This window comes from Hemibagrus wyckioides, linkage group LG12, assembly GCF_019097595.1.
Source record: "Hemibagrus wyckioides isolate EC202008001 linkage group LG12, SWU_Hwy_1.0, whole genome shotgun sequence".
Classification (NCBI taxonomy): Eukaryota; Metazoa; Chordata; class Actinopteri; order Siluriformes; family Bagridae; genus Hemibagrus; species Hemibagrus wyckioides.
Genome location: NC_080721.1, coordinates 11,332,519 through 11,348,337, shown reverse-complemented (window position 1 = coordinate 11,348,337; position 15,819 = coordinate 11,332,519). Strand labels below are relative to the sequence as shown.

Here is a 15,819-nt window from a genome sequence, read left to right as displayed (position 1 = left end):
TCCAGTGGACAGATGGTGAAGGAAGGCAGGAACACAGCAGACAAAAGAAGACAAGTGGTGAAAAGAGGTTGACAAGAGTAGAAAAATAGAGGACAAAGGCTAAAAAGAGCTGAAAAGAGCTGAAAAAATCGGTCAAGGATGGACAAAGTCAGGTAAAAATTGACTGTAAGGTGCAGTAATAACTAGCGAACGCAATCCAAAACACAGGATTATCGACATTCCTGCCATAGTCCTAATGTTTCAAACGGCTAAAAGGAAGGATAATCCGGAATTTTTCCATCAATCCGCTTAAGCGTTTAACTGTTTCAAACATCTCGGCATGCCAAGGATAGAAACATGACTCCGATCTGAAGTTCTCGTTCTCGGTCATGGCTTCAGTGCTGAACCCTGAGGAAACCCCTGTGATATAAACTTTAGCTAAAATCTTGCTAATATCAGCACCAACGCTCTGGAAGGACGACGTTTCTGTCATTTCAGCAAGGATGGCTGAACTGAACAAAATAACGTCCTTGTACCTTTAGAAAGCGGTGACAATTTTGTTCTCTGGGTTTGTACAGTAGTTTCTCCAAAAAATAAACTGTAGCTCGTTGGACCACCATGGTTGCTAGATCAGCTCTACACCATAGTGTCCACACCCAATCCCACCTCCAGATGCAGTTCACATACACTTACCACGGACGAGTAAAGAAACACCTTGGTGACAAGAAAGTGCATGAACTCAAAGTTAGAGGTCTGGGCAGAACATCTGGAATAAATTAAGTAACCTCCCTCGTGCTCTGTGTGTCGAGTCAGATGATTGTGGACTTGTTAAATGATCCGTGATTAACAGACCCGACCGCCCAAGACCAGGAAGAACTGTCCGAGTTTGTTGGCTTCGTGATGGGAGTAGTGTAGAGAATAATCCCAGGAGTCTAATGTGAGAAATTTATATGAACTCTCATGAACATTTTAAAACTAATACTTGAGTTTTAATGGTATTGATTAGCCATTTAATCTGGAATCTGTAGCCAGTTTGGTGTAATGGTTTAGCTCTTTACACTCTGGATTTCTAATCATAACATAACGAGATTTAGGAGAGTATCTCCATCAGTGTTGCCAAGAACTGACCATAATGGTGACATGAAAAGGTCATCTAGCTTTGAGTTCATGCACTTGCTTGTCATCAAGGTCAGTGGGACAGTCAATGTTAATATTGTATCTGAACTGCATCTGGAGGTGGGATTGGATGTGGACACCAGGGTGTAGAGCAGGAGTGTCCAGTCTTATCCACAAAAGGCCGATGTGTGTGCAGGTTTTTGTTCCAATCAAGCAGAAGCCATACCTGATTCCACCTGCTTAATCAGCTGATCTTGGGTTTCAGTAGACTCGGGTGTGCCGTCTGCTCAGCTGGAATGAAAACCTACAGCCACACCAGCCCTTTCTGGATAAGATTGGACACTCTTGCTCTACACCCTGGCATCCACATCCAATCCCTCCTCCAGATGCAGTTCAGATACAATATTAGTTGAGCTTACTTTGAAGATTGGACATCCCTGGTAAATTTCTGAATTTCCCATCAGCCCCAGAACATCACATGTTCTCGTCAATCACATGCATCTCAGTCTCCTTTCACTCTGATTAGCACCATGATATTATTACTTCATCTCATTGTCAAGTGTTTGTTGTTTGTTGTCACACTCATGTGTTGTCACGTGTACCACAGTCTGGTTAAGTAGTCTGTAGGCTCCAGGTGTTTAAGTACCTTTGGACCAAAGATTTTGATCTTTATGATCAATCCTCAGCAATATTGATGAAGTAGAAGACAAAGAAGCCCTTATTATGGCCACACATACATTACAGCACAGTGGAATTCTTTTCTTCGCATATCCCAGCTGAGGAAGTTGGGGTCAGAGCACAGGGACAGATATGATACAGCACCCCTGGAGCAGGGAGGCTTAAGGGCCTTGCTCAATTGCCCAACAGTGGCAGTTTGGCAGTGCTGGGGCTTGAACCCTGATCTTCTGATCAACAACCCAGAGCCTTAACCACTTGAGCCTACTGAGTATGGAGAAGTCTCCCAAATCTCGTTATTATTAAAAATCCAGATTAAAGATCTAAACCATTACACCAATTTGGATTCCAGATTAAACAGCTGATCAATACCAGTGTCAGCTTTTTAACCCCAAAAGCCCCTGCTGCTCACTATAACCCCTGTATTTAAACACACTGCAGTTGATTTCTGAAGGAAAGCATGGAAAATGAGCATTGGACCAGCTGTGATTACAGTCTCAGGAGGGAGGAGAGGTGCAGGGCGCAGGGTAATTGTGTAATTACGTCTCAGTGCAGGTCAGGGTCTCTGCTGTAGGTCGTATTTTCGGGGTTTAGTTCAGCTGATATTACCAGATTTGAGAGTGTGTTGTGTGAGGAATCTACGCTTCAATAAACAATTAGGCATCATGGCATGAAATAGGTTTTTGTTCGAAACTGTTCTCCATTGGAGTTATTGTGTAATAGCTTTAGAAATGTTTCTCTGTAAGATTTTGGGTATAAATGGGATTCGGGGTGGTCCATGAAGAAAATCAAACACAGTGCACTCTCTTCTTTCTTTCTTTACTTATTTATTTGTTAGTTGGTTGGTTTGTTTGTCTGATTGTTTGTTTGATTACAGTGATTAGAAATCACAACCCATACTGAGTTTTCCTAATTTATTCATATCCAACAGGTTTCATCCAATTCCCTTAAAAACAAAGAATGGAAAAAATGGAATAAATCAGCATTTAAATAATCTTGAAATAATAATCTTAAATTCTAAATTGTTTCTAGAACATTGATGAATGGATGGATGATATATAGATGGATGGATGGATGGATGGATGATATACAGATGGATGGATGAATGGATGAATGCATGATATATAGATGGATGGATGGATGATATAAAGATGGATGGATGGATGGATGGATGGATGGATGGATGAATGCATGATATATAAATGGATGGATGGATGGATGGATGGATGGATGGATGATATAAGGATGGATGATATGTAGATGGATGAATGGATGGATGGATGGATGATATAAGGATGGATGGATGGATGATATGTAGATGGATGAATGGATGGATGGACAACATGCTACAGAAAGATCGAGATTTCACAGTGTTTGACACTTGGTTGTATTACAGCTTTCAGTTCATGTATCTTGGTTAGATAGATGATTGAATAGATGATAGATGGACGGATGGATGGATGGGTGGATAATATAAAGATGGATGGATGGATGATATATATATGGATGGATGGATGGATGGATGATATATATATGGATGGATGGATGGATGGATGGATGGATGGGAGATAGATAGATAGATAGATAGATAGATAGATAGATAGATAGATAGATAGATAGATAGATAGACTGTACATGTGTATGTGTAAAGTCTTGAACACAGCGTGTTATTACTGAACATTTTCTCCTGATCATACGTCTGGAAACGTGTCACCATGGAGACCGCAGGGGATAAGGAATGGATGTCATGCTGATAAACGGCAGCAGCAGGAACCTGAGGATGAGGATGAGTAAACTGAATATGACGTGCTACACGGTGTCCTATAACGTGTCCTGTTTAACAGCTCATACCACAGCGACTGACGCTAAAACGTGTGTTAGGACAATGGGGTTTTTTTTTTTAATGTTCATTCTCGAATGTCTCTCAATTCATGGTCCAGTCTACTCACTGTTGTGAAGCTCAGGGAGTGTGAGAATGATTCATAATGAGCAGTTACTCATATTGTAATCAGGGGTTATTGGTGCAGATGGATGATGAAGGAGACCCTCAGGTATAAAACCACCACTCCTACATCAACACACTGGCAATTACTGACTCATTTAACGGCTGGAGGTGATGGAGGACGTAACACAGACGTGACCGAGATTCTGACAAACTTCACGCTCAAGCCACTTTTCAGATCTGTAAATAAAAACATAACCATCCCATCAGCAGGTGAGAGCTTCAGGAAGCGTGAGTGAAAATGATATATATATATACTTATCCAAATGAAATGAAGACTAATGAAAATAATAGAACAATCCTGATTAGGGTGTTTCTCACGTGAAATATTTCCCCCGGGTCCTAGTACACCCCAGGTACATGGACTCCTGGGTTGTGTAGTTATAGTTCTCACACATATACATTACAGCACAGTGAAATTCTTTCTTCACATATCCCATCCTTGAGGGTTGGGGTCAGAGTGCAAGGTCAGCCATGATAAAGCACCCCTGGAGCAGGGTGGGTTGGGGGCCTTGCTCAACAGTGGCAGCTTGACAGTGCTGAGGCTTGAACCCCGATCTTCCGGTCAATGACCCAGAGCCTTAACCACTTGAGCTACCATTGCCCCATTTCACACTCTTACCTTCCTAAACCCTGCTGCAACCTTCATCTAATTTGCATATTCGTACATCAGCAACCCCGACTGAATAAAATCCAGCGCGTGATTGCTTTAAATAACGACTCGTCTCACGCTTTCACATCAGTGAGGGAAAAACAGCCGCTAATTTTTTGTCTCTTTTTCACCCCACTTGACACATTTTCCATTTCCCAAACGCTGCAGCTACTGTTTACACAACCATGTGAGGTTTCTGTGACTGTACAGAGCGTGTGATTGTCAGGAAAGACAATTCATTGTTTGAAAAGATGACATGCAGCCGGTGTTGATATCGTGACTGTGTAAATAGCAGACGCTGTTATCTAAAGGTGCTTACAGATGAGCGACAATTCAATCGAGGGTTAAATGCTTAATGGTCTCGCTCAGGGCCTCGTAAACGTCTGGTCGCAGAAATCAATCCGTATCTGAGGCACGGCAGAGTGAATATCTGAAAGCTTCATCCTCGCTGGAGGAAAATGCTGCGTTTAAGCTCAAACCACAGACCGTCGATTTATCGTGAATGAGGATCCAGTGGAATTTGTCACTGCTTTATTCAGTGATTAAACTCAGGGTCAGCTATACTATCATATCTCTTACACACACACACAGATGATGCTGACGATGCTGTGTGTGTGTGTGTGTGTTCTTCTGCTCAACAATGACATTTCTCAGAATGACTTAAAACATTGCGAATATCCAGAAAAGGAGGAAGTGAAGTACAGCGCTCAATGACTGGAAAGTGAGACAGAGAAATAAAGGGGGGGGGCGAGATGAAGAGAGAGAGAGAGAGAGACTGAGGGGGCAAGAGAGAGGGGGGTGAGTGGGGACAAAGAGATGGGAGAGTGGGAGAGAGAATGAGAGAGAGAGAGAGAGAGAGAGAGAGAGAGAGAGAGAGAGAGACAGAGGAGGTGGAAGATGCTAGAGAAATAGAGAAAGGTAATGTGATACACAGAATCAGAGAAGAGAGAGAGAGAGAGACAGAGGAGGTGGAAGATGCTAGAGAAATAGAGAAAGGTAATGTGATACACAGAATCAGAGAAGAGAGAGAGAGAGAGAGAGAAAGAGAGAGAGAGAGAGAGAGAGAGAGAGAGAGAGAGATGAGGGTGGGTAGTATGAAAGGAAACACCTTCCGGTTCAACAGATGTGCATGAAATCCACACAGAGAGAGAGAGAGAGAGAGAGGTTAATTAGTAGATCCTGATGCATTAATATGACGAGAGACCCTTCAGGTATTTACAAACACACACACAGCATAAACAAATGACTCACATGGTGGATCATTCATGAGTTTTCTATGCCTGTCATCTCTCTCTGTCATCTACCTGCACGTCCACTCCAGCTCCTAACCTCTGATTAACACATAAAGAACTTACATGTTTACTCATAGTCGAAGTCATAGTACCTAAGGTGTGTGTGTGTTTTCTGCATGTCGAAATCACCGTTCACACCTCCACCCTAAGACAATTATCACTGAATCACCTTAAATGAGTTTACTGTAGTATTCACTTATTGTTTTGAGAAAGTTTGTGCCCCCCGACCATCACACACATACAACGATCAGCCATAACATTATGACCAGTTCCAGGTGCCGTGAATAAGACTGATTATCTCCTCATCATGGCACCTGTTAGTGGGTGGGATATATTAGGCAGCAAGTCAACAAGTTGATGTTAGAAGCAGGAAAAATGGACAAGTGTAAGGATTTGAGCGAGTTTGACGAAGGGCCAAATTGTAATGGCTAGACCACTGGATCAGAGCATCTCCAAAACTGCAGCTCTTGTGGGGTCTTGTGGGGTCCCGGTCTGCAGTGGTCAGTATCTATCAAAAGTGGTTCAAGGAAGGAACAGTGGTGAACCAGTGACAGGGTCATGGGCGGTCAAGGCTCACTGATGCACGTGGGGAGTGAAGGCTGGCCCGTGTGATCCGATCCAACAGACGAGCTACTGTTGATCAAACTGCTGAATGAGTTCTGATAGAAAGGGGTCAGAATACACAGTGCAGGACGGGTCAGCGCTGTTATGGCAGCACCAACACAATATCAAACCGGTGGTCATAATGTTATGTCTGATCAGTGTACATCCTTGTTGAACATCTCATCCCAGATTTATTCTCTCTGTTTGTTCGTATAATCTTATAACTCTCTTCTTATTACACTGGGTATGTACAAAACGGAGTGTAAGGTAGTGTCCCTGATCAACCTCTGAAAAGATTTGTGTTACTTGTTCAAATATTGCGTTTGTGCGCCCTCTAGTGGACACATGGTTCATTTCAAGAGGGATCTTTTTACCGGCTTATTCGATATAAATTACCGTGACTCGGGTTGTTACTGACGCTCGAAGACTCACAACCTGATAAAACTGTTTATTAGCTACAAAGCTACAATCACTTACACTGCGATTTTATCGCTGCAAACCTCCAGTCGCTTTTCTATGAAGTCATGAGGATGCGAGCCTACTACCGGTTGCCATAGTGATAGCACGGCTATCAGCAGGTGGCGCAATTAGCATGGCACTATTTATTAATATAAAATAAATTTCGCACTGCGTTAAAGAGCACCTTATTTATTCAGTTTAACATACAGTTCAGTTTCCCCCTTTTAAATGATTATATTAACTGTAAATAAAGCTAAAAATATATAAAAGTCAAATTTCTCGATATCAGGCAAGTTCCGCTCATTTAGGCTGTGAGAGAAAAGCCACGCCCCAAGCTGAAGATAATTGCTCAGCCCCGCCCCCTTTTTCCCCTTAAATGGCGTATTTAAGAAGAGTCAGGAGTGTCTGTGTTATTATTGCAAACATGACTCCCTGTAACAGGACAAGACATGATGGAAACAAACTCTCTAGTAGCTCTAACAAGAGAAGTCTTTATTTTGTTATTCACTCAGGATTAAAAACCTTTTAACATAAGCCGATAAGACGCTTGTGAGATTTCATCAGAGGATGAAACTCAAAACATTCCATTACAGTGGATCAGATCTACATTAACATTTATTTTTGTTTATCATCATACTAAAATAAAAGCTTTACGTGTCCGAACGCCGCACCCCATCGAAGCGGATAGGATTCGGGAGTCGGCTCTGATTGATGAATCGAAGATGAATGAATCAGTAACCTGTTGCACATCAAAAAACAGGGTTAAAGTACAGTCTCAGTGCGTCTCCTCGTCTATTTCAGACGGACAGTATGTTCGTGTTAGAATAAAATCAGTAGAGTGACTTAACACCACTGTATAAGTGTAGGGAAGGGTTTAGTAACTGTTTAGGGAACTGAACTTTCCGTGGTACATATGTATAAAAGATGTCAGCTTGGGGAAACAAGAACCTCGAGCAAATAAACAAACACAAAATATACATCATAAGCCTATTACACTCATATCACTATATAAACCTTTTATCCTGGTTTACAGTAATCATGATTTATTTATTTTTACACAACTGAATCGGTCACTCTCACACCGACCGTCTCCTCAGACGTGAACTAATACACCGTGTGTTCTGGCTTTTAGGATTTAGAGATCATACACAGATAACCGATGATGTAGAGACACTGACCAAACCCAGCAACATCTTTCTGATTTAAAAAAAACCAGCACTAATTTACTCTGTGGTCAGTGTAGGAATGCGTTGTAAGAAAATAATCAGTGATGCAGCGGAGTTACTCTTACCATCCTGACACACTTACACACCACTTTACCACAAATAATAATAATAATAATAATAATAATAATAATCTGTGATGGAAAACTTCCAAGATTTCCAAAAAATGTATTGTTTCCAAATCCGTTTACATTGACGAGTCCATGTGTATGCTGTTACTATAGCAACAATAACGTATTAGAACTGTTACAGTGGACGGTAATCACAGCCTTCTGACCAATCAGAATGGAGAATTCAACGGTGTGGTATTTATAGAAAATAATACGGGATGTTTAGGAATTATGTGACGTGTCAAGACGTGAACGCTTCTTTTTTATAAGTGTTAACCTTGTAATTCTATCAGTTTCAGTTCATGCTTAAGTCATAGTATAGCAAATGCAAACACACACACACACACACACACACACACACGCTTCTCATTTTGCGCTCCATCTCCCCTCACAGTTAGTTGTTGCATCATCAGTAGACTCTGAGGTGATTGGTCAATCTGTTTGTTTCCCACAGCAGCTCAGTTCAGACTCGGCGCTGGATCAGGACGTGACGCGACAGGTTGGTTTAGGGTTTGAGTTTGAGCCAGGGGTAGAGGACGGTGAGGATGGACAGAACGGATGAGGTGAGACCACAGGCCCCTACGAACCCCGGGCCGGTTTGATAGAGGCCCAGTTTGTCCAGCGGGATGAAGACATCGCACAGGTTCTTGAGCGTGTCCAGCAGGAGCGGAGGGTTGCTGCGGAGGACGGCAGTGAGGAGACGCAGCTGCTGCTGAAGCCTGGCTGTGCATACGGACGTGCAGGAGGACGGGGCAGAGGGGGACTGGCCGTTCTCTACAGCGCCCGAGAGATGAGCTTTGGCCGAAGTGTTGCGCCGCTCGCGCTCCATCAGACCGTAGATCTCATACATGTCACGGGTCAGGTTCAAGATGAGCGCAAACAAGTAATATCTAAAGAGAGAGAGAGAGAGAGAGAGAGATAGGGAGGGGGAGAGAGAGAGAGAGAGAGATAGGGAGGGAGAGAAAGAGAGAGATAGGGAGGGGGAGAGAGAGAGAGAGAGATATTGAGGGGGAGAGAGAGAGAGAGATATTGAGGGGGAGAGAGAGAGAGAGAGAGAGAGATAGGGAGGGAGAGAGAGAGAGAGAGATAGGGAGGGAGAGAGAGGGAGAGAAAGAGAGAGATAGGGAGGGGGAGAGAGAGAGAGAGAGATAGGGAGGGGGAGAGAGAGAGAGAGAGATAGGGAGGGAGATAGAGAGAGAGATAGGGAGGGAGAAAGAGAGAGAGGGAGAGAAAGAGAGAGATAGGGAGGGGGAGAGAGAGAGAGAGAGAGAGAGAGATGGGGGGAGTGAGAGAGATAGGGAGGGATAAAGAGACAGAGAGTGAGAGATAGGGAGGGGGAAAGAGAGAGAGAAAGAGAGAGAGAGAAATAGGGAGAGAGAGGGGGCGAGAGAGAGAGAGAGAGAGAGAGAGAGAGAGATGAGAGAAGGGGGAGAATGGGGGGGGGTGAAAAATCGGGGGAGAGGGGGGGATTGGGAGGGAGAGGGAGAGAGGATTAAAGAAAGGGGGGAGAATGAGAGAGAGGGAGAAAAAGCAAGAGAGGAGAGATGGGAAGAGAGAGAGCGAGAGAGAGAGAGAGAATAAAACTAAAGGAAAAATAGGGGAATAAAAGAAAAAGAAAGACGAAAAGAAAAGCAAAGTCACCTGAATGACCTCTGACTCCACTTGTCCTGGTCGAGTCGAGGCAGCAGCCCCGTCTTTCCGGCCCACAGCAGGTTGTCGCAGGCGAAGTACATGGCTCTGTTTAAGTGGGAGACGGTGATGCAGAGCCGCAGCACGCAGTCGGAGAGATGAACCGCTCGCTTGGCCGCTTCTAGAGACTCGGCTGAGTTTCCCAACCGCATCACTGAACACGCGGAAATACACACACACACACACACACACACACACACACACACACACACACACACAGCTCAGTTACAGACAACACCATGACTGTGGGCGAGACTGAGAACAGTACCGTGTTTAAAAACATCAGATTTATGCTACAGTGTGATCATCAGCTCTTATTATACTGCAGTCACAAACACACACAAACAACAGTGCACAAATTTAAACATTTGGAAATAATTTTAGAGGGAAAGAAAGGAAAAAATAATCATTTTTTAGTTACTTTAGGAGAGAGAGAGAGAGAGAGAGAGAGAGAGAGAGAGAAAATTCAGAAGGATGGAAGGAAGAACAGGAAGGATGTTCTCAAAGAAGTGATGAAGGAAGTGGACCTGGTTTTTAGTTATATAGTTAACATCTGAAGCAGTTGTTCCCTGAATGGGAAATGTTAAAGGAGATGAGGACGAGAGGCTGCGAGTATCTGAGTATGAGAGGACCTGAGTATTTGAAGATGTGAGTATCTGAGTACGAGAGACGTGAAGATGCGAGTATCTGAGTACGAGAGACGTGAAGATGCGAGTATCTGAGTACGAGAGACGTGAAGATGTGAGCGTCTGAGTACGAGAGACGTGAAGATGTGAGCGTCTGAGTACGAGAGACGTGAAGATGTGAGCGTCTGAGTACGAGAGACGTGAAGATGTGAGCGTCTGAGTACGAGAGACGTGAAGATGTGAGCGTCTGAGTACGAGAGACGTGAAGATGTGAGCGTCTGAGTACGAGAGACGTGAAGATGTGAGCGTCTGAGTACGAGAGACGTGAAGATGTGAGTGTCTGAGTACGAGAGACGTGAAGATGTGAGTGTCTGAGTACGAGAGACGTGAAGATGTGAGTATCTGAGTACGAGAGACGTGAAGATGTGAGTGTCTGAGTACGAGAGACATGAAGATGTGAGTGTCTGAGTATGAGAGATGTGAAGATGCGAGTGTCTGAGTATGAGAGATGTGAAGATGCGAGTGTCTGAGTATGAGAGATGTGAAGATGCGAGTGTCTGAGTATGAGAGACATGAAGATGTGAGTGTCTGAGTACGAGAGACATGAAGATGTGAGTGTCTGAGTATGAGAGATGTGAAGATGTGAGTGTCTGAGTACGAGAGACATGAAGATGTGAGTGTCTGAGTATGAGAGATGTGAAGATGCGAGTGTCTGAGTATGAGAGACATGAAGATGCGAGTGTCTCAGTATGAGAGACGTGAAGATGTGAGTGTCTGAGTATGAGAGATGTGAAGATGCGAGTGTCTCAGTATGAGAGACGTGAGGACGTGAGGGACGTACGTTTCCTGCTGAGACTCAGATGAGCTTCCAGCTGCTTGATGGTTGTTAAAAGTTGAGCTGCAGCTCCTCCTTTCTGCAGCGTGTATCCGAGCAGTGTGCAGGCATACTGTGCAGCCCTGTACACAACACACACACACACACACACACACACACCACACACACACACACACACACACACACACCACACACCTGAGCATGTAATTCAGTACCCTAATACCCAGCGTGTTAGTGGAGGTTAATCCGGGAGCTCTACAGGACTGGGAGAACGTGCTTCAGAGCTCCAGTCTGTCCAGTGTGCTTTTCTTACTGTCCCCAAGCACTGTGACCATGTGGTCATTAATACAACAGACTGAAGGGAACCATTGAACCCTCTGTCCTGAACATTTCAGTGTTTCTCCTGCTCTAACACACCTGATACTAAACCCACCTGATACTAAACCCACCTGATACTAAACCCACCTGATACTAAACCCACCTGATACTGAACCCACATGATATTAAACCCACCTGATACTAAACCCACCTGATACTAAACCCACCTGATACTAAACCCACCTGATACTAAACCCATCTGATACTAAACCCATCTGATACTAAACCCACCTGATACTAAACCCACCTGATACTAAACCCACCTGATACTAAACCCACATGATATTAAACCCACCTGATACTAAACCCACCTGATACTAAACCCACCTGATACTAAACCCACCTGATACTAAACCCACCTGATACTAAACCCATCTGATACTAAACCCACCTGATACTAAACCCACCTGATACTAAACCCACCTGATACTAAACACGTGATATTAAACCCAACTGATACTAAACCCACCTGATACTAAACACATCTGATATTAAACCCAACTGATACTAAACCCACCTGATACTAAACCCACCTGATACTAAACCCATCTGATATTAAACCCACCTGATACTAAACCCACCTGATACTAAACCCATCTGATACTAAACCCACATGATATTAAACCCACCTGATACTAAACCCACCTGATACTAAACCCATCTGATACTAAACCCACCTGATACTAAACCCACATGATACTAAACCCACATGATATTAAACCCACCTGATACTAAACCCACCTGATACTAAACCCATCTGATATTAAACCCACCTGATACTAAACCCACCTGATACTAAACCCACATGATATTAAACCCACCTGATACTAAACCCACCTGATACTAAACCCATCTGATATTAAACCCACCTGATACTAAACCCAACTGATATTAAACCCACCTGATACTAAACCCACCTGATACTAAACCCACCTGATACTAAACACATGTGATATTAAACCCAACTGATACTAAACCCACCTGATACTAAACCCATCTGATACTAAACCCACCTGATACTAAACCCACCTGATACTAAACCCACCTGATACTAAACCCACCTGATACTAAACCCACCTGATACTAAACACGTGATATTAAACCCAACTGATACTAAACCCACCTGATACTAAACACATCTGATATTAAACCCAACTGATACTAAACCCACCTGATACTAAACCCACCTGATACTAAACCCATCTGATATTAAACCCACCTGATACTAAACCCATCTGATACTAAACCCACATGATATTAAACCCACCTGATACTAAACCCACCTGATACTAAACCCATCTGATACTAAACCCACCTGATACTAAACCCACCTGATACTAAACCCACATGATATTAAACCCACCTAATACTAAACCCACCTGATACTAAACCCACCTGATACTAAACCCACCTGATACTAAACCCACATGATATTAAACCCACCTGATACTAAACCCACCTGATACTAAACCCATCTGATATTAAACCCACCTGATACTAAACCCATCTGATATTAAACCCAACTGATACTAAACCCACCTGATACTAAACCCACCTGATACTAAACACATGTGATATTAAACCCAACTGATACTAAACCCACCTGATACTAAACCCATCTGATACTAAACCCACATGATATTAAACCCACCTGATACTAAACCCACCTGATACTAAACCCACCTGATACTAAACCCACCTGATACTAAACCCATCTGATATTAAACCCACCTGATACTAAACCCACCTGATACTAAACCCACATGATATTAAACCCACCTGATACTAAACCCACCTGATACTAAACCCACATGATATTAAACCCATCTGATATTAAACCCACCTGATACTACACCCACCTGATACTAAACCCACCTGATACTAAACACATGTGATATTAAACCCAACTGATACTAAACCCACCTGATACTAAACCCATCTGATATTAAACCCACCTGATACTAAACCCACCTGATACTAAACCCACCTGATATTAAACCCACCTGATACTAAACCCACCTGATACTAAACCCATCTGATACTAAACCCACCTGATACTAAACCCACCTGATACTAAACCCATCTGATATTAAACCCATCTGATATTAAACCCACCTGATACTAAACCCATCTGATATTAAACCCACCTGATACTAAACCCACCTGATACTAAACCCACATGATACTAAACCCACCTGATACTAAACCCACCTGATACTAAACCCACATGATATTAAACCCATCTGATATTAAACCCACCTGATACTAAACCCACCTGATACTAAACCCACCTGATACTAAACCCACCTGATACTAAACCCACATGATATTAAACCCACCTGATACTAAACCCAACTGATACTAAACCCACCTGATACTAAACACATGTGATATTAAACCCAACTGATACTAAACCCACCTGATACTAAACCCATCTGATATTAAACCCACCTGATACTAAACCCATCTGATACTAAACCCACATGATATTAAACCCACCTGATACTAAACCCACCTGATACTAAACCCACCTGATACTAAACCCACCTGATACTAAACCCACATGATATTAAACCCACCTGATACTAAACCCACCTGATACTAAACCCATCTGATATTAAACCCACCTGATACTAAACCCATCTGATATTAAACCCAACTGATACTAAACCCACCTGATACTAAACACATGTGATATTAAACCCAACTGATACTAAACCCACCTGATACTAAACCCATCTGATATTAAACCCACCTGATACTAAACCCATCTGATACTAAACCCACATGATATTAAACCCACCTGATACTAAACCCACCTGATACTAAACCCATCTGATATTAAACCCACCTGATACTAAACCCACCTGATACTAAACCCACCTGATATTAAACCCACCTGATACTAAACCCACCTGATACTAAACCCACCTGATACTAAACCCATCTGATACTAAACCCACATGATACTAAACCCACCTGATACTAAACCCACCTGATACTAAACCCACCTGATACTAAACCCATCTGATATTAAACCCACCTGATACTAAACCCACATGATATTAAACCCACCTGATACTAAACCCACCTGATACTAAACCCATCTGATATTAAACCCACCTGATACTAAACCCACATGATATTAAACCCACCTGATACTAAACCCACCTGATACTAAACCCACCTGATACTAAACCCACCTGATACTAAACCCATCTGATACTAAACCCACCTGATACTAAACCCACCTGATACTAAACACACGTGATATTAAACCCAACTGATACTAAACACACGTGATATTAAACCCAACTGATACTAAACCCACGTGATATTAAACCCTCTGTAAGCCCGTGCAGGACAGACTTCACTAGCCCCAGGGTCAATAACCTGTACTCTGTATAGTGCAATTAATACCCATTTTGGGACGGTCGCTCATGTCCAGTATGAGATTTAATGAATATTTGGTGAATATTGGATAAATATTGGATAAATATTTGGTGAATATTGGATGAATATTGGATAAATATTTGGTGAATATTGGATGAATATTGGATGTAAAGTGAGTTATTTGTTGTTAAAAGTCGTGCAGTTTTCTCCCAGTTCCTCACCTGAACACTCGCTCTTTAGCCTGACTCTGAGCGCTGAATCTCACCCACGTCTCCATCAACTCTGCCTCTTAACTCACCGAAACTCGCTAAAGTGCGCGGATTTTCAGACTTCAAACTCAAACAAGGAACGTTTAAAGATAATAAAACATTTAAACTCCTAATTCATCCGTGCAGTCGGCTGATATTCCAATGATTATACAGTAAACAACCTGGTTTTGTTGCGCATTGACTTCCGGATTACGGCGAGCGCAGGGGAACAAAGTCGTTTCGTTTCTTGCGCGCCTATAATGTAAAAATCATCTTTTTTTACAATTAACTACAACTACCAACAACCAACAGTTAAAATAAAGAAAGAATTCCATATATAAACATAGCTTTTCAGTCTATAATAATCTACCTGGAAATAATAAAAATTTGAATCATTGAAAAATGGGGGGGGCTCTGCTGTGAAAATGTATTGGCACCCCTGTCTTTTTCGTAATTGGCTCTGGGTTTTGTATATTCGTCACATTTAAATGGACTAAACTCCTCATACAAAACAGTTAATGTAAATGTAAATGATCACT

General features: G+C 42.6%; 1 protein-coding gene across 1 annotated transcript; it reads right to left on the bottom strand.

Annotated features, from left to right (window-relative positions):
* Nucleotides 1-7,249: 7,249 nt before the first annotated feature.
* Nucleotides 7,250-15,508, bottom strand: pex11b (peroxisomal biogenesis factor 11 beta). Its single transcript, XM_058405341.1, has 4 exons — nucleotides 15,254-15,508; nucleotides 11,268-11,383; nucleotides 9,753-9,954; nucleotides 7,250-9,001 (listed from the first exon to the last, which is right to left on the bottom strand). Exons 1-4 carry the CDS (start codon nucleotides 15,307-15,309, stop codon nucleotides 8,617-8,619), a joined length of 759 nt encoding a protein of 252 aa, XP_058261324.1. The 5' UTR covers nucleotides 15,310-15,508; the 3' UTR covers nucleotides 7,250-8,616.
* Nucleotides 15,509-15,819: the final 311 nt, after the last annotated feature.